Consider the following 20,248-nt stretch of genomic DNA (forward strand, 5'->3'; position numbering starts at 1 on the left):
TATTCAACTCAGACTCTGTGAAGAGTTTAAAGGCAAACTGAGAAGATAGTTAAGTAGATATGTCAGTACTTCCTACGTATCATTTGCTTAATGGCTACAGGTTGGATCAGTGATGACTTAAGAGCTGACTCATGGAATTCTCTGTATCAGAATTACCGGGGGGGGGGGGGGGGGGGCAGTGTTGACAAATATAAATTATGACCCCTGTACCCCACCTCCCCACCCCCCACACACTGATTCAGTAAAACAGGTGTGGAAACTGGGGGAGGGGAGCTGGGGGTGAAGCCCAGTTACCTTTATTTTTTTCAAAGTACCCCTCATGACTCTGATGCCCAAACAGGCTTGAGAACTACTGGAATAAATAATCAGAGATTTTCAAATACAGATGCAATTTCTGAAGGGTGTTCATTCTACACAGTTACTCAGTTTCTGGGTCTTATTTCTTCCCTAGAGCGATCCCAAGAAAGCTATAGTTTCCAATAAAACATCTTTTGATTAAGAACATCTGAACTATTATTGTTTCAACAACTTTATCAAGGTAACTGGAAGAAACTGTATCTTACAACATCTCTAGGAATGACTAGAAATCTTGCTGATTTCCGATCACAACCACTGGTGTAATCTACACTATTGGGTTTGAATTTGCAGAGCTAGAAACCTGAGTTACCTAAATTAAAATCTGAAATTAATGAATGAAGGTCCTTTGTTACTAGCTTGACTACTATATCCAGAAAGTGGCCAGGTGTTCAGCTGTCTTCAATTCAACTGCTGTTTCTGATTAGAGTGTGTTCTAATTGGTTTAATAAGATTCAAAAAACTTGACCTAATCTAATCTTTCTCTTACTTTTTGATGCATTTTGAAGGCATATTTGTGACCTTCTAAAACCTCTGTGAGGCTTGTCATCACCTCCTTGGCTGTAGCAGCATGTTCTGGCAGAGGTCCAGCAAACATCCACCAGTCAGGAAACCTTTAGGGTGATTATGGGTGTGACTCTTTTTTTAATTGTATAATTCATTTATACAGAGAAATCATTTGGAATTAATTATTTACAGTCTTTTTCAGTTTTCATTTCCACTGGCCAGATACAGTTCACATAACAGTCCACGTTTACTGGAACGGTCACCATGACAAATCTTCCACATGGGTTTTCAGTCCTCCCCCATCCAAGACAATGATTGCAACTGAACAGAAACATTTCAGAGTAAAACACTCACCAATCTCTTTTCCCCTCTTAACGAATAAATCTGCCAGAATGCATCTAATATGGTCAAATTTTCAACACATTTCCTTTTCTTTTCAAACCCCTTATTTGCAAGTACTGTAAATCAAGGCAAACACAGTTCACATCCCCCAAGCCTTCTACGACTTACTACATACTCTCGACTTCAGCTTTTACTATCTCTTCTCAGAAATGTCTGGCACAATCAGACATTTTTACTTTAAGACAAAACTACACTCTTTTTCCATCTGTTTTTTTAAAAAAATACCTATTACCAGTCAATTGCCTTCCCTCTTGCTTTTCAGAGAATATTAACTTTCCATGAAATCCTTAAGATGGTTTTCTTTCAGTAGTTCAGAACACACTGAGTCATTTCATGTGTGTCCACCACCCTGAAACACTACATTTTAAAAATCGTAATCTTCTTAATTGGCTCAAAAACAGTATGGCTTGATTTCACTTGGTAAAGTTAATATGATTTAAAAAAACACACACACACACATTTTTAATCAAGGGAGAAAAATACTTTAAAGACATGCCAATTTGAAAACGGATCAAAGTAAAAAAATAAAAGGAAATACTAAAAACTACTTTACAATAAAAAAAAAATTAAATAATCGGCAGGTTAAATCAATGAAAAATGAGGAATGTGCAGTGAAAAACAAACTAATAAAAAGCATTCCAGTTGGCAAAATGGAAAACCTATTAAGTTTTGTTTGTTTTCCAAGGAACTTATGTTTCAATGTAAATTTTGAAATATTACAGACATTCCAAGTAGATCTTAGATGCCAATGTTACGATTTCAAATTCTGCATGCAAAGTTCATCAAAGAAACACTGGCAAAATCCTGGTATTTGCAAAATTTTAAGTTTTGGCAAATACTGTAAGTATCACAATTGGTATTAAAAAGTCATGATGAATGCAGAATGAGAATACCCATTAAGTATTTCATTTGATTAAAAATACCAGGTTTGCACGTTCTAAATGATCTGAGAAGGAAAAAAAAAAAACAAAACAAAAACAAAAAACTGCAGTTTAACAGTAATCTGTATATATATCTTTAGCTGCCATTAAAAAAAATAAAAGAACAACAACCAAAACCAACCACACACACAGAAGACAAGAGACGGTACTAAGTAACGCTGCCGTGCTCATAGGACAGAAAGAAAAACTGTACAAGGTCATAAATAAAGTCTCTTCCAGCTGCTAGCCAGAGCTTCCTTTATACCAGGGTCTCCTTCCGCTTGCCACCGACCTGGGCTTTGTCCCTGGCTTTGCGGAGGCTGGTCTGGGCTTGGGGTGCTTTCACGCCCGTAGTGTTGTCTGCTGTGTACACCGGGGCGCCACACTCGGCAGCGTCTCCATCAGCTTCGCCCTGAGTCATGCTAGAGGCCGTGGACGCCTGTCTCTGGGCCCTAGCATTGCTGGTGGTGGTGGGGTTCTCCCCGCACTCCTCGTGGAACTCTGAGGGGCCGGTGGCCTGTCGGAATGGGGCGATGGCGGTGCGGATGCAGCTGAACCACTGCTGCTTGTGGAACACGTCGTTGGCTTGGAGAGTGTGGGACTGGCCCGGAGAGGGGTCCTGGAAGCGAACTCGGAAGATGTTTTTAGCTAGAAAAATAAACATTGACAAAAGGAAATCAGACTTAGAAAGCTTATCCTAGATGATGTGGTCAGACTACATGAGTATGGGTGCTGGTCTGCCACAGCAGGCACATCTATCTAGGAGGCAGTGCCCTGCGTATTATGCATGTATGAGGCAGTGCCCATGTGTATCACGTACACATGCTGGAGTCAGAGCGCCACAGCACCTGACAACTCAGCAAGTGGACCAGGTCGGGACGACAGAACCCATTTCATGTTTAGTGTTTTGTCTGGGGACAGATTCTTAATTATTAAAGCTGAAATCATTTAGGTTCTGAGTTTATGATCTTTGAAACCATTTTAAAGTGTGACTGGTACCTTTATCTGAGTTGCCAAAAGCCCCTCGGAAGGACCCTCCCATCCTCACGTCTCCATCCTGCAGGTCTTCCAAGACCAGCTCTTGGACGGGGATGGGCTGCCGGTAAACCTGGTAGGAGTGACGCTCGTTTCGAGTAACAGGCCTAGTCAACACCAAGATGTCTTGAAATAGGAAAATGTACAGTTTCTGGAGAAGCAAGAAACAAATACTTCTTAAATGTAGAACTTTGTGACTCTGAGTGAAATCCATTGTTAAAAAAACATGACTGGATCTTAATTTTATCAAATTGATTTACTAAGATCCCCTTACAAATGACTTCATAAAGATGGTGCTTTAAAAGCAATGCACGTTCTCCTTGGGAGAGTTTTTCTCACTGTAGACTATACACCACTTTTCTGTCCATGTGTAACATTAGATCAGCAGCAGCTGAGCAAACGCCACGCACCACAAAGACCTGTCGGTGGCGCCGTGACTAGAAATGCCAGGACTGTACACTACAGTCTTCTAACAGGGTGAGAACTTAAAAATGTAAGCTGGTAAAAATGTTAATGGTTCTGTTTTCTCTAAACAGAGACAAACCTAAGCTTTTACAGAACAATGAGGCCTTGTAAGAGAAATCAGAGATGGAAGATTAACTTTTTCTAAAAATAACCTCAACTTACGAATTGGGCTTGTGAAAAGCACATGATGAAATAAAAAAACCATTCCATGTGTATACTTAGTTCCAGCAGGTACCTTTGTAACTAAGATTGAGAAAAGAAGTCTGCTATCATTCTGTCTGCTGTAAAAGTTTGTTTCATAGTGCTAAAAACTTCCAATACTATAAACTCTTCAAAAAATTATTCCGAAGAATGTACTTTACTTTTTTATTAAACATCATAAAACTAGTAAGTTATTTAGAAAGGAACCCCTAGCCAAACAAGTTGACTTATGCTTCAAAACTAAAAAATAATTACTGATTCTTCACCAAGACATTTAAGTCACTTACAGAAACCAACTATTTACTTTATCAAAGCTGATAACATAAAATCCAGTTACTTTCAGTATGTGATGAGTTTATTTTATAAACCTGCTTCATAATTCAAGTGGAAAAAACTAAACAATGGGAAGAGGGCAGGAACTGCTCACTTCATATTAGTGTTAGATGCACTTACGTGTCCGTTTTTATTTTTCAGTTCCCCATGGCAGAGCAACACTTTGCTTGCTTCAATTCTAGGGTCCTTCTGCTTTTCATCCAGATACTCCAGCTTGTCAATGTAATATTGGCATTCTGATTCACCTTTCTTCACGTTGATATCAGAGAGAACTCCTTGTATTATCAGTATCTAAAAAGTTATATATATATATAAAGAAATCAATGGTGCATTTTCAGCATATTAATTTATCCTTATTTTCCTACAGGACTAAAATGTTGCATTAAAATGATAAAATTTTACAGCTTGAAGGGACCCCAGAAATCAGATAATTCAGTCAATCCCTTCATTTTACGCTGTCAGCCACACTGGTGATTTGCCTTAAGTCACACAGCTAGCTAATGGAAGAGGTCAGATTAGAACCCAGTCTCCCAACTAAAACATAAATAAAACATGTTACACCTTTATACTAGTGCACAGTGAGCTAACCCACGAGAACTGAAAGTTCATGTACTCATTCAGCATGCAGAAGCTGTGAGGGGATCGCTGTGTACCTTTCTCAGGCAAGCTAACATGCAAACTGGCAAAGCACAGGAACCACTTCTTGGGCTACTTACAGCCTCCTGCAGGAGCTGAACATCTGGGTGGTCTTTGGGAGTATGTCTAAGAATCTCTTTCAACAGTAAAGGGTATTTGACAAGGCGGCTTCGAGGAATATCCAGGAAGCTCCAGAGATCCAGTTTTCGGCTGAAGGGAGACTCCAGGCACCGTTGGAGAAAGTCCTGGACTCTTGGGTCCTGTTTCTTCTGATCCAGAAGAGCCTTGGCTGCCAGCTGGTTACTGCAGTAGCCTTTGTAGGCATTCAAGCCTGGCAACTAAACAGCAGTAAGAGAAATCAAAGTATAGTCCATTAGTGAGATTGCAAGCATACGACATGAAACTTAGAGCTATTCATGAAAGTTTTAACAAGCTGTGAAGATTTTCCTGCAGGTGATAATGGGTGACTGTTCTCTCACTTGACTGTACATGCAAAGGCTGTCTTTCATCACCAAACCCCAGCTGTCCCTCCGAGAACCGGGCCTGGCATCGGCAGGCACTCAGATGTTAACTGAGAGAGTAAGACAGGTAATTAACAGCATGTAATGTGGGAATTCTGTTTAAGGAGGAACATATTCTTGAAACAAATGAAACAGTGTCATTTCATGATATGTTTTTCTTAAACAGTGACTGTAACTTCTATGTACATTTGTTCAGTTTTAGAGTCCCATTTATCTGATTTTAGAATCCACTAACTGGATCAAATCAGTGTGATCCTGATCACAAGTGACAAGCCTGCCCTGTCTGCATAAACATGCTACATACCCAGTTCACGAGAATGTGGCCAACATGCTCCACTGTCCCGCCAGGCTTGGTGGCTTCTCCTATTCTTGCCAACAAATCTGAAGTGTAAGAAAGCAGAAATTCCAAGAACAAGTTTACTTAAAAACAATTCAGGGAGGAGCAAGACAGTGGTAGGGGATTAAGGGGTGCAAACTACTGTGTATGATATAAATAAGCTACAAAGACATACTACACAGCACAGGGAATGTAGCCGTAACTTTAAATGGAGTATAATACTTAAAAATATTAATCACTATGTTGTACACCTAAAACTAATTTTGTAAATCAACTCTATGTCAATAAAAATTTCAAAAATATGCTGAATTAAATTAGAAGTTTAGATTTAAAATTGTTGTTGCTGTTCAGAATCTTACAAAAATTAGGGAGCACACCTTACCTTCATGCAGAGGTATGTAAGCATCCAAATCACCAAATATATGTGTGAGCTCCTCTTCTGACATAATAGACAGCTTTAACATGGGGTCGTGGTAGGCCTGTTGGAGGGGAGAAGTGCGTCACACACAGATCAAACAAATAAAATACGAAGAGAGGTCGGAATGTGAATTAAGCCTGACTATGTAAAAACCAGCGTGGATATTATTTTATACCTAATAGAAATTAAAGTACATGTTAATCTTGAAAAACTCTTCCTGATATTCATATTTGAAGAAATGCCTCTAATAAACCTCATCTAAAATTAGTATTCACCAGTAGATAGTCTCTACTTTTCAACTTCTAAAGGTAATACCCTTTAGAATTTGTGGAATGTAATTTTTAAAACCTATGGCACAGGAGAGAAAGTTCTTTACTGACCTTTCTTGCAAGTTTGAGGTCCTCAATTAAGTCCTGTTCCCCTCGGGACATTTCATAGATTGCCTAAAAAAAATCCAGCAAACATCACAGGTCACTCCTTCCTTTCAGAAAGGAAAATCACATACAATGGATAGTTACCATTATTTAATTGATGCTTGAACAGCGCTTTTCGAAGTGACTCAGTCTGAACACTATAATTCAGAATGGAACTTCTAATAAGAGGATGCCATACGTTTCATATTCTACCCCATCAGGGTGTTAAACCAAATGACCACCACCCTCTGCAAGTGCTGAAAACGGTCACTCAAATGCAAAAATGCAAGTCTATCTTGCCGGAGGTGTTAGTTTGCTATTCTTCCCGCAAAGCACATGTTTAAGAATCAGAGTCCATGTTTCAGTTTATGCTAGTGCACACAGTTTTGCTGTGGGGCGCACACCTCTTGACGTCTGATCTCCCTGGAGGTTAGAGACTGCTTCATGCTGCCGTCTAACGTCTCCGACCACAGGGCGCTGCTTCTCCTCTTGGCAGGTGCTGGGACTGTCGACCTGCTAGAAAACTTTTGGGCTGAAGCTGGGGATCTGCTGTCACCACGAAGGGTAAATGACTTAAGAGAAAAGAAAAAAGTGAAAAAGAAAAAGCTTTGGAGGATACAGAAGCTATTTATTTTTTCCTCAAAAAAAAAAAAAAAGGTTCTGACAATTTCTTTATGCATAAAAGTCATTTATGTCAGCTTCAATCTGACAGTATTATAAAGTATTTGTCAGTCAAAATTACTTTCTGGGAATAAAAACTATCCAAGTTCTTGCTTTGCTCTAAGATGTAAACTAATATAATGAGATTATATAAATACTGTTTTGACAACAACATTACTTAACAGCTTATTCCAAAAGAGGAAAATTATATTTAAGTATAACAGTACAAACCTGTCTGTACAGCTCAAAGAAAATGCAAATTTTAGGCTTCTATAAAAAGTCACCTCACCGCATTACTTGCTCCTACCTGTAATGTTTGACCAAACCGCCTGACAGCTCCATTTCTTACAGGAGAGATTAGATTTGCCAAGGATGTGACCCGAGCTAGAGGTCGCACTCTTTTATTGCTTGGCTCCTGTGAAAACAAAAACAAGTTATACTAAACATGTGTTTAGGTATAATGATTTCAAGCAAGTTTGGACAAAACTTTAAGATCTCTCAAAAGTCAGATATTTGTACAGTATATAGAAGAAACATGGAATTCTGAAAGTGAATGTTGTTTCTCATTGTTAAAATATGAAGAACACTATGAGGAACAGAAAATTTAAAAATAAATGGTACAAGAAAGGTCAAATATCTGAACATCACTGAGAACATAACATACTATATCATTAAACAACAACAACAACAAAAATCCAAAATTAAAACAAAAGAATTAGATTCTAAAATCCCACAGAAACTTTTAGCTTAATATAGAGAGTAACTTTAAAAAAACACCTTATTATGAAAAATCAAACATTCACAAAAGGGGAGAATTGCATAATGGATCTTGGTCTAACAACTGGTTTCATTTGTGCCTATACTGAAATATTTTACAGCAAATGCCAGACCTTCTATCATTTCACTCTTAAATACTTCACTTAAAGAACAGCCTTTAAATGAAGGCATCTGACATTGGGATGAGTCAGCTCCAAGGCAGCCAGGTCCCTGTGGTGGGAGGTGTTCAAGCACAGGTAGAACAGTGGGTAAGAGGAGGCTGAGCCTCTGGACTCAGACCAACTGGGCCCAAATCCTGGTTCTGACACTTGACAGGAAACGTCCTGGTTCCCAATGTTCTCATCTGTAAAATGGGGTTAACATGAGAACTTCTCTTATAAAGGTGATATGAAGATTAAATAAGATGTTTAAAGGGTTCAGAATAGTTCTTGGAACATACTGAGTTTTAGCTATTACTGACATCCTTTCTCAGGAATATTTCCACTTACTATGCAAACGCTGATATTTATAAATAATTAGATCCTCTCATACATTTAATTATCAAGGAAAAATATACACAGATTGAGAAAATATAATTATTTTACATATATTGCTTTTAAAACAATAATAATATAGCAAACACATCATTTACCAAAGATTCCAAAACCTTACAAACTGCATTTCTTTAACTTTACAGCTAGGAGAGAGGAGGCACTCCACCAGGTGACTCACACAGCTGCCTAGGTAATGAAGGTTAGATCATAAAACAGTCCTACCCTTTATAATGTCTATGGTGCATAATTATTTGTTTGTAATTTTTGGTGCCTTTGGCAATTGTGGCATACTTGACAAAATTTTAATGAGGCTACAGAAGGGTACATGATGAAAAATTATACAAAACTCACTACTGAAAAATGACAGATGGAATTTTTTTCTAAAAAATCTTTGCTATGACCCAAGTCATGAAAAAGAGGTAAGTGAGTAAAAATAATCCCTTGAGAATAATTTGAGCATAGAGTGGCAGAAAGGGTTAAAATCCTCCAGAAAGAACTTAAATGATGGAATATCCAAACAAGCAAAGAGACCTATCGAGGCTCCGAAGGTGTGGACACAGTTGACCATGGCCAGGAGGCTCTGCAGACAGACCACACATTCCAGGCCCCTGGGTCAGTCCTGAAGAGGTAGTGCAGCAGGCCAGCCCCCACCCCCACCCCAAATAAGTGACTCCGAAGTAAAACCGTGACTATAAAGCCACAAGTGTGCGAATGTTAAATGAACTGAAAAAGAAACCTCCCGAGATATGTACTAAAATGATGCACTGTGTGGTTGAGGACATGTGTGAATGCCTTTACCAGACCCATCTGTGCAAGACTGAAGGGACATATGCGCGGGCAGAAGGCAGGCAGAAGGCATTCCTTTCTATTTAGTAAAGACAGGACAAAGACGCTTCTGTGTGAACGGAGATAGAATTACCTCACAAAGTAAGATATGCCAGCGCCAAGGAGAAACAGAGCAGTTGTCAGAAAGATCTGCTTCACCGATTGGAAGGAGAGGTTAATTCCTCATCCCTGTTTAGAGCATAACCAATCTGACTTCCTGGTAAATCATAAAATATTTAATTTCAATTGAAAAGTCTCTGGAAACGTGCTCTTCCCAGTGAATTTGAAAGGAAAAGTTAAGTTTAGCTGGAAGGAAAGGAATTTCTGATATCTATTTTAATACATAAAATAAAAACTTATCTTTGGATCAGTCAGTACAGCTACTAATTTCCCGGTAACGTAAAACTGTGATATTTAAAATGAAAACTACTGAATTTAATTTAGGTAATTAAATGTAAAGATATCTAAAGCATCTTTCTGAAACTAAAACTGAAATGTGGATTCTCTCTCTGAGGGTGGTGGGGTATATGTATGGTGTTACATATGTTCTCAGCCCTTGAGAAGCCCACCCATAATCTCACTGCTTCACAAAGGAGATGCCAGTCTCAGGAGTGTATCTAATCTAAAACGTCTGGGAGGAGCACCCGGCTAGCTCTGTCACAGAGCAAGATACTCTTAAGTCTGTACCAAAGTAGTGCTGAATCAGGAGTACACGGAGGAGGGCCTGGGGTGAGAGGGCATCTTCGTACTTTCCACACTGGCTTTTGGTATCTGAAAGTAATTTTCATGCCTTACTAAACATTCACATGTGAAGAATGCTTATAAGATGCAACACAAACTTTTAGCATATATACTTATTACAAAAGTACAGAAAACTTTAACGAATAACTAATTCAAAAAGTATGATTGAAAGGCAAAGATGTAATGCTGAATATGGCTCACTAATCTCAGGATAAACACATAAGAAAAAAATCAGAGACAACTGTTACGGAAAAGTGCTATAGGTCACCTATAAGGTAGGGACAACAAATTGTCTTTTATGGGTTAGAATTTGGTCTGTGTGAGCTACAACCAAGAGCAGTGTTTCTTTAGAGGCTGAGATGAGCCATCTAACCTACCCTGGTTTCTGGTGGGGAGTGCTGGGAATCCACCCATGTCTGTCCCTCTGCAGGCGAAGGAACAGAAGGTAGGAGTCTACCTGCCTTACCAGTACCCAAATAAGGCTTTCTTCCTGGTTTTACTGTCGTGTTATTTTTGTTTTGAAGTGTTGTTAGCAACACTTCAAACATACTAAACACTTCAACACTTAGTAAACATAGGAAGCTTAAAGAATGGGTACAGATAGTGAAACTGGATACCCTCCTTCAAAAAAAATGATCTGAAAACCCAGGGGAACAATAAAGAACATGAACAAGTTTCACATGTTCAAGGAACTTTCTACAGTCGGCAACCTTTCACTAGGGCTAAAGTTCACTTAGAGGGAAAAAACCCAACACCCTCTAATATAAATTTATGTTGTTTATTTAGGTTAGCTTTTAACCAGACTATCTAGGTTAGCCAGGCAATCACATGTATTGTTATAGGGAATCTGACTTGAGACCTAGTATTTAATCAATCTATTTATTTCACTAACCCAGTTGTACTCAGATTTTATGCCTTAAAATATTTTCTGTATAGCTACAAACAGAAAATTCTTAAAAACAATTTAAAGTCTTTTACTGGGATGTACCTTGTGCATAAAAGCAACAATATGGAAAAGTTCTGAGGTGAACCCCGTTTTTTTGGAAAGAGATTTTTTTTCTCCTCAGGATGTCACATAGAGGATATACTTTTTTTGGGGGGGGTCGTCTTTTCTAGAATCAACCAAATCAAGACACAAAAAACCAAGTATGTGTTTGGGTTTACTCATTTGGGTTACTGGATAAATAATTTTCTCCTCTATTTGGCAAAAGCTTTAAGAAGAATGAAAAGAAAAAGTTATTTATAAAAAGATAAAAATGAGTTATGATCACATAGGATTTCTTCCCTTTCATCTTAGTAATAAATAGTCAAATATAGTTATTTATTTAAGGCTGTGCTGCTAAAAGCCTGATGACATTCCTGGTGTTTTTAATCTTTGGAATAAAAGTATGCCTTAAACAAGGTCAGTGTCTGATACCAAACAAGACTAGTTCCGCTTTAGTATTTACACTGATGACCACTTTTGCGAAAACTGAAACACAAAAGCCAAAACCAAACAGAAAAATGAAAACCAAAGCCAAATCACGTCTTTTAAAGATAGCAGCTATTTTAACTACCAAAGGTGTGTGTGTGTGAGACACACACAGCTTTGCTGAGACACACAATACACTGTGCATATTTAAAATGTATAATTACGTAAGTTTTGATATAGGTACATGGCCACAAAACCATCACCTCAAAGCAGCGGCATATAGTTAACTGAATACAGGAATGATATTTCTATTCCATCAGCAATGACAAAGTACATACCATAGAGTATATCTATTGCTGTTATATATATAGAACGAGCACATAGCATTAACTATTAAAATTAAATAAGTGGCATAAAAGTCACTTAATTTGATAAATGTTCATAAAGACCTTAAAAAAGTACAGTAACTTTAGGTAATTAAAGCAAGGACGGCAGAAGTACCTAAATAATGATTCGCTGGCTTAAAGAATTTAACATATTTTTCTTTCTGAAGGACAAAGCCACACACAACGAACTTATCAGATGTAGAAAGAAAATTAAAAATGAACGCTGGCATTTTGTTCACTAGCATTAACTTGTAACTAAGGGATTCCTACTTTCTGCTTACTCCACAGCCCAGTTCCTAAGACTGATAACAGAAATAAATGCAAGACAAAAAAAAAAAAAAGCCCAAAAAACAAAATCTAACCAAACAAAAAACTGAATTAAACATCAGAAATGTGACCAATTCAACCAAACTGAAGTATATACATTTAAAATCTTTTTCTTTTGTATAAAAGTTTATATACACTTAAGTAACGCTATGCATAAACACATTTCAAACCTGCATGTGAATCAAGGCCACTTTAGTGCTCAGTAAGAGCAAAAGTTCAGTTTAGCGTCATACTGATAATACACTGTTCAAGAGGGTAAGTTTCGTGGCGTCAGAAACCTTCCCTGGGCTGTTCTCCTCCAGTCTTACCTCCTGCTCTCGGAAGGACTGGTTGTTCACGTCGAGGACTCGTATAGTCCTTTTAATGGGCAGGAGACCTCCGACCTCATCGTGCGCCACCATGCTTCCCGAATGCCCCCGCACCCCTAGCCCGAATCCCCCGGCTCCTCTTTGCTGGCTCCTCCCGGCGGGGCGCTCAACCGGCCTCCGCAGCCATCAGCCAGTCTCGGCGCGGCTGCAGTTTCTGCGGGCGCCCGCCAGGCTCGCAGCCTCCAGGCTCTGGGGGCGGGGCGGGCTAGGTGGGCGGGGCCCCGGGGACACGTGACCGCCTTAACTGACAGCAGGGCGCACCTAGGCTTCTCCGCTTTCCCTGCCAGAGAAAGCTCTCAGTGGTTTTGGAATTTCTACAGTGAGGCCAGAGGGGAAAAGGAAACTGGGTTAAAGTAAGGCTCTTCCTGACTTAAAAAGCATTCCCAGAGACAAACAAACTGCTTATCCAGGTTACCTTTTCTAGTACTTAGCTGCAGACACGGATACTTTTTCTATAAAACCCTGTTACCTAAAAAATAAATTATGGACTACTTGACAACTTTAAGAAAATCGTAATTGAGAGTTAAATAACCTTGCCTGTATGAAGCAACCCTACTTCTGTTGGTTTGGCAGGCCTACAACTGAGCAGGTTTTCTTCTTAGACAGTAAGTACTGTATTCCATTTTGAAAAGTAGAATTTTCTCTTAATTATATGCTACTGTGAGCCTGCCAATGCAGGAGACTCAAAAGACATGGGTTTGATTCCTGGGTCGGGAAGATCCCCTGGAGAAGGGCATGGCAACCCACACCAGTATTCTTGCCTGGAGAATCCCATGGACAGAAGAGCCTAGAGGGTCCTTGGGGTCACAAGAGTTGGACACGACTGAGCGACTAAGCACACATGCACTATGAATGACAGGATGCTGGTAATTTGTGAAAATAATTCTTAGGATTTATTCAGTTCAGTAGCTCAGTTGTGTTTGACTCTTTGTGACGCCAGGGACTGCAGCACACCAGGCTTCCCTGTCCATCACCAATTCCTCCTAGAGCTTGCTCAAACTCATGTCCATTGAGTCAGTGATGCCATCCAACCATCTCATCCTCTGTCATCCCCTGCTCCTCCTGCCTTCAATTTACTTGGATCAGAGAAATCGGAGGCATCTCTTTAAAGGCATTATTCTAGATGATGCAGGTGATAGAAAACAATAGGTTCCACATCCACTCCTGAAGTGCTAACAGATCATTGTGTAAAGCAAGGCCACACAAAGAGATAAGTGATGCAAGACAGCTTCTTACAAGTCCCAAATAAGTTGTACGGCTAGTGAGGCGTTCAGGAGAAGAGACCACTTCCAGGGTCTACCCAGCTGAGAGAAGGGTGGGAAAGACATTGGGGGAGGGGCTGTAAGATGTTGTTTCAGGGCTTGGAAGGTCATGTTGTGTTTTCCATAGGTCTGAGCAAGGGAAAAGTGCAAGGCCTTCCCAAAGGAGCACAGGGAGCAAACTCACAGCATGAGGTCACAGGCTTTGGATAGAGACAGATGAGCACAGGGTTTTACTGAGCAGGTGAGAGAGATAATAAGAGGTGTGTTGTAAGGTGGTGTTTATGATGGTTTAAAAGATGGCCGGAAACGTAACGCAAAAATCATAGCCAGGTATCAAGTACTTTGCCTAAGGTAGGCCAGTGGGAAAAGCAAAGGACAAGTGCGAGACAACATGTGCAAGAAGTTAGAGATTCCGATGACTGTAAAGTTAGGAGGGTAACTGTTAATGCAAATAAAGAAGAATCAGCTTTGAAAGGACATTCTGAGTTTCATTTTAGATATTCTGAGTCTGAGGTGGTGGAAAAACATGAAAATAAAACTACTGAGTGAGTAGTTGGAAATGTTGGACAAAGACTCATGAAGAGGTCAGAGAGTGGATTTAGACTGGGGAGTCAGAGACACAGGGATCAGAGTTGAAGATCTGGGAGTGAATGAGATGCCTGGGGGAGAAAAGCTGGACAAAAAGAAAAGAGGCCCAAGGATCTAACTTTGGAGAAATGCCAAGGGAAAAAGAATTTTGCGAAAGGAACAGTCAAAAGGAAGGAAACAAAACAAGATGTCAAGGGAAGAAAAAGTGTTAATTATGGCAAAAAGATTACAAAGGGTAAGAAAAGATTCATGGATTTACTGATTATAGGTCTAATGAAGACCTCAAGTGTGCTAGTTCAGCAGAATAAAGACAGAAGAGAAACCACAAAGGTTGAAGAGTGAATCAAGCAGAACAACAGTAGGCATAGACTATAATGACAAATAATCTATAAAAAATAATTTATTAAGATTTGCAGAACAGTGTTACTTCTTGCAGGGAGGAAGAATGCTGTCCTTCCATAAACACCAATGTGCTTTGCATTTAGGATGGTGTTAATAATCTGTCTGCTTTGAGACTTGGAAAGAGTGATGGTGACTGGCTATATTTCATCAACTAATCTTTATTACCAAGTCACACCTGGGCAACATTTGTGACGCATGGGGCCTTAAGAGAGGCTGCTTGTAGTAGACAGTTCTCTGCTACACAGCATTAAAGTGGAAGCACCTTAGAGATCCTGGAATCTTGTCCCCTCATTTTACAGGTGAGAACACTGATCTGCTTAAGCCCTCGGAGCTCATAGGGTACAATAACCTGGTTCAATTAGTTTCATTCATTAAAACATAGTTGCAAGGAAGGCCAATACCTTGTGGCTACTTAGTTTCATAGGGAATAAAGGACTTATGCAGAGAGGGGGTGAGGGAAGAAGCTGCGAGGGTGTTCTCACGGTCTTTCACCTGACATCCTTCTCAAGGCTGTTTTTCTATTTAGTTCTGATAGAGGTAAGGCTAAGGTAATGGGGGGAAACGATTCTCTCTCACTTCTCCCCTTCAGTAAGGATGTAACGGATAAAGGTAGAAATAGCCATGAAAGTCAAGGAGGTATAGTGATAGTCCCAGTGGAAAAAATATCTCACCTCACAAAACCTAAAATCTTAGCTTCAGTTTGGATGTCCAGGTTTGTGGTCTACATCTAATTTAGACAACTGTAGAGAGCATCTATAAAAGCAACAGTGACCCTGGGGTTCAGTTCAGTGAGCACTCTGAGTGATGAGTCTGAGGGACTCTTGACTCTAACAATGCTCTATTAAAATCCAATGGCTGAAAAAGGTCCCTTGTGACTGCTAACTCACTCTCCTAAGAAAACAAGAGGAAAATGGACAGTGGGGAAAAGAAAAGGGAAATGTGAGTCCTTATTCTGTGCTGGAAGCTTTATGCATATTATCTTATTCACCCGACTTTATGAAGTATGTATTATTACCTTCATCTTACAGATGGAGGAAATCAGGCCTCAGAAGTCTGAGAAACCTGTCCCAAGTTTCAGGGGTCGTCAGTGACTAGACAGGTTTGAATCTGGTCTGCTCAACTACTGCTGCTGCAGTGTCCCTTCCCCATGAGACAGTCTGTGTAGCACCTTTAGCTCAGTGCTCAGGCACGGCTAATTGTCATTCTGTGAGTTAGGAGCAGAGATGAGTTTAAAATCCAATCTCTTAGTCCCAGGCTAGTTTTGCTAAATAACTGCCAACAGTTTACAGGGAAGCAAACCATATAAACCATAGTAGAAAGATTATTTGTATTATAGGTAGGTAAATAAAAAGATAATAATGAAATAGTTCCAGCTGCTTAAGTTTTAGAAAAAAATCCTATTTCAATCAACAGTTTACTTTAAAGATGCTATTAACAGCAATTTGAATTTCAACAACTGGCATAATTGGAACACAAACTGGTTAAGTGTCTTGTCTTTGTGTATAAAATCTAGAATTTATAAACATAAAAACAAAATTACATTATCTAAAAATAGTAATGCAACTTTGTTAAAAAAAAAAATCAAGTTTTTGGTAAAATTACTGTTTTCCAAAAACCAAGTGTAATGATAGCCTCTGTTCATCTGTTCGCATGGTACCTTCAATGCTTACTTTCCTAAAATTTGAATACTGTGAAGTGAAAGATGTTTTCCGTCTTCATAGACAAAGGACTATTAGCCTATTTACCTTTTTTCTCCTTTTAATGTGAAACAAGAATTCTGGAATTTAGATAGGAATTAAAGCTGAAGAATAATCATTACTTTTTTTGGGTCTAGATACTATTTGTTCTTATTTACTTTTGTTTGGAACAATAACAAGCAATTGGAAATTAGGCTAGGAAACCCTTCTTAAAGGTAAAGAAGAAAACAAAATCTAAGCTCTCTGCTGCCCTCTACAAGGGATAGTGTGAAATGCAACTGCCAACCTGCTTTTCTTCAACTTTGTAAGGATCTTACATTGAGGTCAGTAAAATGTTTATCTTTAAGCCCTTGTATAGCGCTCATGTTTTATATTGCTAAATTAAACATATTTTAAAATTGTACAAGTATATAAAGGGATTGCAAAGTTCACAAGATATATTTTAGGGACTTTTTATAAATATAAAAAACTATGTTCAACTTTAAAACTTGAGTTCAAGATTACAAAAACTACTGTACTTCACTAAAAATACTTGAGTTAAAAATAGAATTTCAAATCTTACTAAAAAAGGAAACACTGATTGAAATATTAACAAAGTGGGACTTCTGAGGAATGAGAATTCCACAATACCTAGTAATGAGTTAAAAACAACACCAAAAAAGGCATTCACATTTGGGCGAGATGCGTATGAAAGAAGTCAGTAAAGAAACTATATGTGGATAAGCTTTACGAAGAATTTATTTTGGGAAAAGATCAACTCAGATCAGTTAATACTATGAGAAAGACTATAATCAGAATAGCTGACAGGCTAAGAAGCTTGGTATTATCAAAACCACAGTTCTCTTTGCAATGATAACCCAAGCAGCAAACAGAATCAGATACTGCTGCTGTTAGTGATGACTTTTTATCTCAAGTGTACAGGATAACATTTCTTGCATCATGTAAGATGGCCTGTGCTTATGTATTAATACCATAATGTTAAGTGAGATTTCCAAATTTTTTCCCTAAAACTCAGCTAAGGCCCAAACCCAAAGACCAAATGCACTGTTCTGAGCCAGTCCTGTGTTCTCAGCCTACATCTCACTCCAGCAGCTGCTACAGCAATGGCTTGGCCTCAGACAGCCCCTGACCCCAGCTGTGTCGTGTTCTCACCGTGGGCTTCTCAGAGGCGGAGAGAGGCATTTACACATGGTTACCTGGAAGTGTGAGGGATTAACATCCCTTGGGACACCCACTGACTAATGGAGCACAGAAGCTGGTGGGTAAAAGCTCCCCCGTGAGTCCCCTGAGAAGACAACCATGTGGTGTATTTTATGTGGCTCTTTAGAAGGTCCCAAACTAGACACTTGCAGTAGCCGCCTCCGTGTTCCTTGGCAACACACCTGGAACCCAACTACCTGTCCACTACCTCATGCCTCAGGCTCAGATTTCTGGAGGGACCACGGACTGAGACACTGACACGGAGACTGGCCCTAGAGACCAGACACTCGGGATGGAGTCTGGAACTGGTCACTCATGGATGAAGTGGTGACAAGGACCACAGGTATGGACTGGTACAGATGGAGCAGTGAAGCAATGGCATGTGTAGCAGGGGTGACATGGGGGCAACAAACTGTAAGGACTACAGAGTTGGCTGGCTTCTGTTAATTACTTTAAGAGACTGAAAAAGAAGATGGTAACCTTCATGTTCTGAGTTATTACAGAGGGAAGGGCAAAGTGGGAGCCCCTGAAATTTAACCCTCTACCCCTGGGCCAAGGTAAGAGACTGAAGCAATATTGCACACCGAGAGAAACTGCAGAGACAGCCATCAAATTTGGAGCAGGCAAGAGCGGTGATCTCTACTGTACCTCTATTAAGCCTCCTGCAAGGAGGTGGTGGTTCTTTCTCTGAAGGTTCAGATTTGGGGATCTCATTTTCTTAAAAGTTAATAGTGCATTGAAGGGTTACATTTTGAATATTGTATACCAAACTGTATACCAATTTGTAGAATATAATGATATACTCTACAATTTTAGATTACACCTAATACTAAATTATGTATTTTTATCCTTGAATGACTATGACAGGCAATTGGTACTTTAATACTATGAAATACTATAAAAAAGCATGAGGTAGCCCTATATATATTGATAAGATATAAATTTAAAAAAGCAAGCTATAGCATATGTACAGTATACTCATATATGTCATCATTATACACACTGTGTGAAAGTAGGTAAATAAAAAGGGCCTAGAACACATAAAATAATAACTAGTTGCTTCAGAGGATGGAGGTGAAAACTGGAGACTTGAAAAGTTTTAATTTTGTACAAGGAAAATGCATTTGTGTTACTTTCACAATGAAAAAACAGACAAAAGTATTTTAGATCACACAGCAGTTTAGACTAGACTATCCCAGACCACTATTAACCTAGACTTGCTACACAAACAGAAGGATTATATTTCAGAAAATTATTCCAAGAATCCAGAATGTTGGCTTCTGTTGTTTTTCATGGGAGATAAATAAACTCTTCAGCCTATCATTTATAGCCTTTGACTAAGTGGTCAATTAGCCCTCTGTATTTCATTTCTTAGTTCTTCTTCATATATTGGGACTCTCTTCAAATCACTTGTTCATCATTATGTTAACATAACTGATCTGAACTGTTGGTACCTGTAGATGCCCCTTCTCTATCTGGGCTGGTTTTCCCAACTTCACGTTTGCTTTCCCAAACACCCAACTCCAAATCAAGACCTCCACAGTATATGCTGGGCTGGAGGAAGCACAAGCTGGAATCAAGACTGCTGGGAGAAATATCAATAACCTCAGATATGCAGATGACACCACCCTTATGGCAGAAAGTGAAGAACTAAAGAGTCTCTTGATGAAAGTGAGAGGAGAGTGAAAAAGTTGTCTTAAAGCTCAACATTCAGAAAACTAAGATCATGGCATCCAGTCCCATCACTTCATGGCAAATAGATGGGGAAACAGTGGAAACAGTGGCTGACTTTATTTTTCTGGGCTCCAAAATCACTGCAGATGGTGACTGCAGCCGTGAAATTAAAAGACGCTTACTCCTTGGAAGGAAAGTTATGACCAACCTAGATAGCATATTATAAAGCAGAGTCATTACTTTGCCAACAAAGGTCTCTCTAGTCAAGGCTATGGTTTTTCCAGTGGTCATGTATGGATGTGAGAATTGGACTATAAAGAAAGCTGAGCGCTGAAGAATTGATGCTTTTGAACTGTGGTGTTGGAGAAGACTCTTGAGAGTCCCTTGGACTGCAAGGAGATCAAACCAGTCTATTCTAAAGGAGATCAGTCCTGGGTGCTCATTGGAAGGACTGATGTTGAAGCTGAAACTCGAATACTTTGGCCACCTTATGAGAAGAGTTGACTCACTGGAAAAGACCCTGATGCTGGGAAAGACTGAAGGCAGGAGGAGAAGGGGACGACAGAGGATGAGATGGTTGGATGGCATCACCGACTCGATGGACATGGGTTTGGGTGGACTCTGGGAGTTGGTGATGGACAGGGAGGCTTGACGTGCTGTGGATCGCAAAGAGTTGGACACGACTGAGCGACTGAACTGAACTGACAGTATCTTCTGTTACTGTCATAACGCCTTCTAATACCAATTGGTACTTCTGCACAGTCTACTGTAATCTATACAGGTATGATTCTGTCAGAGGTTCTTGTTTCCTGTTTGTATACAGTCTTACCTCTAAGATCCAGTATAGTATTTGAA

The 20,248-nt window shown here is 39.4% G+C and overlaps 1 protein-coding gene across 2 annotated transcripts in view; it reads right to left on the reverse strand.

Moving 5' to 3' along the window:
- Positions 1–979: 979 nt before the first annotated feature.
- Positions 980–20,248, reverse strand: part of NET1 (neuroepithelial cell transforming 1) — a 34,667-nt gene continuing 15,398 nt past the window's right edge. Inside the window, exons 1-10 of one of the 2 annotated variants that reach the window (XM_043883567.1) lie at positions 12,511–12,728; positions 7,510–7,617; positions 6,947–7,114; positions 6,510–6,572; positions 6,094–6,190; positions 5,679–5,755; positions 4,934–5,191; positions 4,338–4,508; positions 3,183–3,369; positions 980–2,831 (exon numbers count right to left, since the gene is read on the reverse strand). In XM_043883567.1, the coding sequence (XP_043739502.1) occupies positions 2,443–2,831; positions 3,183–3,369; positions 4,338–4,508; positions 4,934–5,191; positions 5,679–5,755; positions 6,094–6,190; positions 6,510–6,572; positions 6,947–7,114; positions 7,510–7,617; positions 12,511–12,603 (1,611 nt within the window). In that variant the 5' untranslated portion in view covers positions 12,604–12,728 and the 3' untranslated portion in view covers positions 980–2,442. Of the gene's footprint in view, positions 2,832–3,182; positions 3,370–4,337; positions 4,509–4,933; positions 5,192–5,678; positions 5,756–6,093; positions 6,191–6,509; positions 6,573–6,946; positions 7,115–7,509; positions 7,618–12,510; positions 12,729–20,248 lie in introns of those variants that run through there. The other variant, XM_043883566.1, reaches the window with a different exon arrangement.

Source organism: Cervus elaphus, chromosome 23, assembly GCF_910594005.1.
Source record: "Cervus elaphus chromosome 23, mCerEla1.1, whole genome shotgun sequence".
Lineage (NCBI taxonomy): Eukaryota > Metazoa > Chordata > Mammalia > Artiodactyla > Cervidae > Cervus > Cervus elaphus.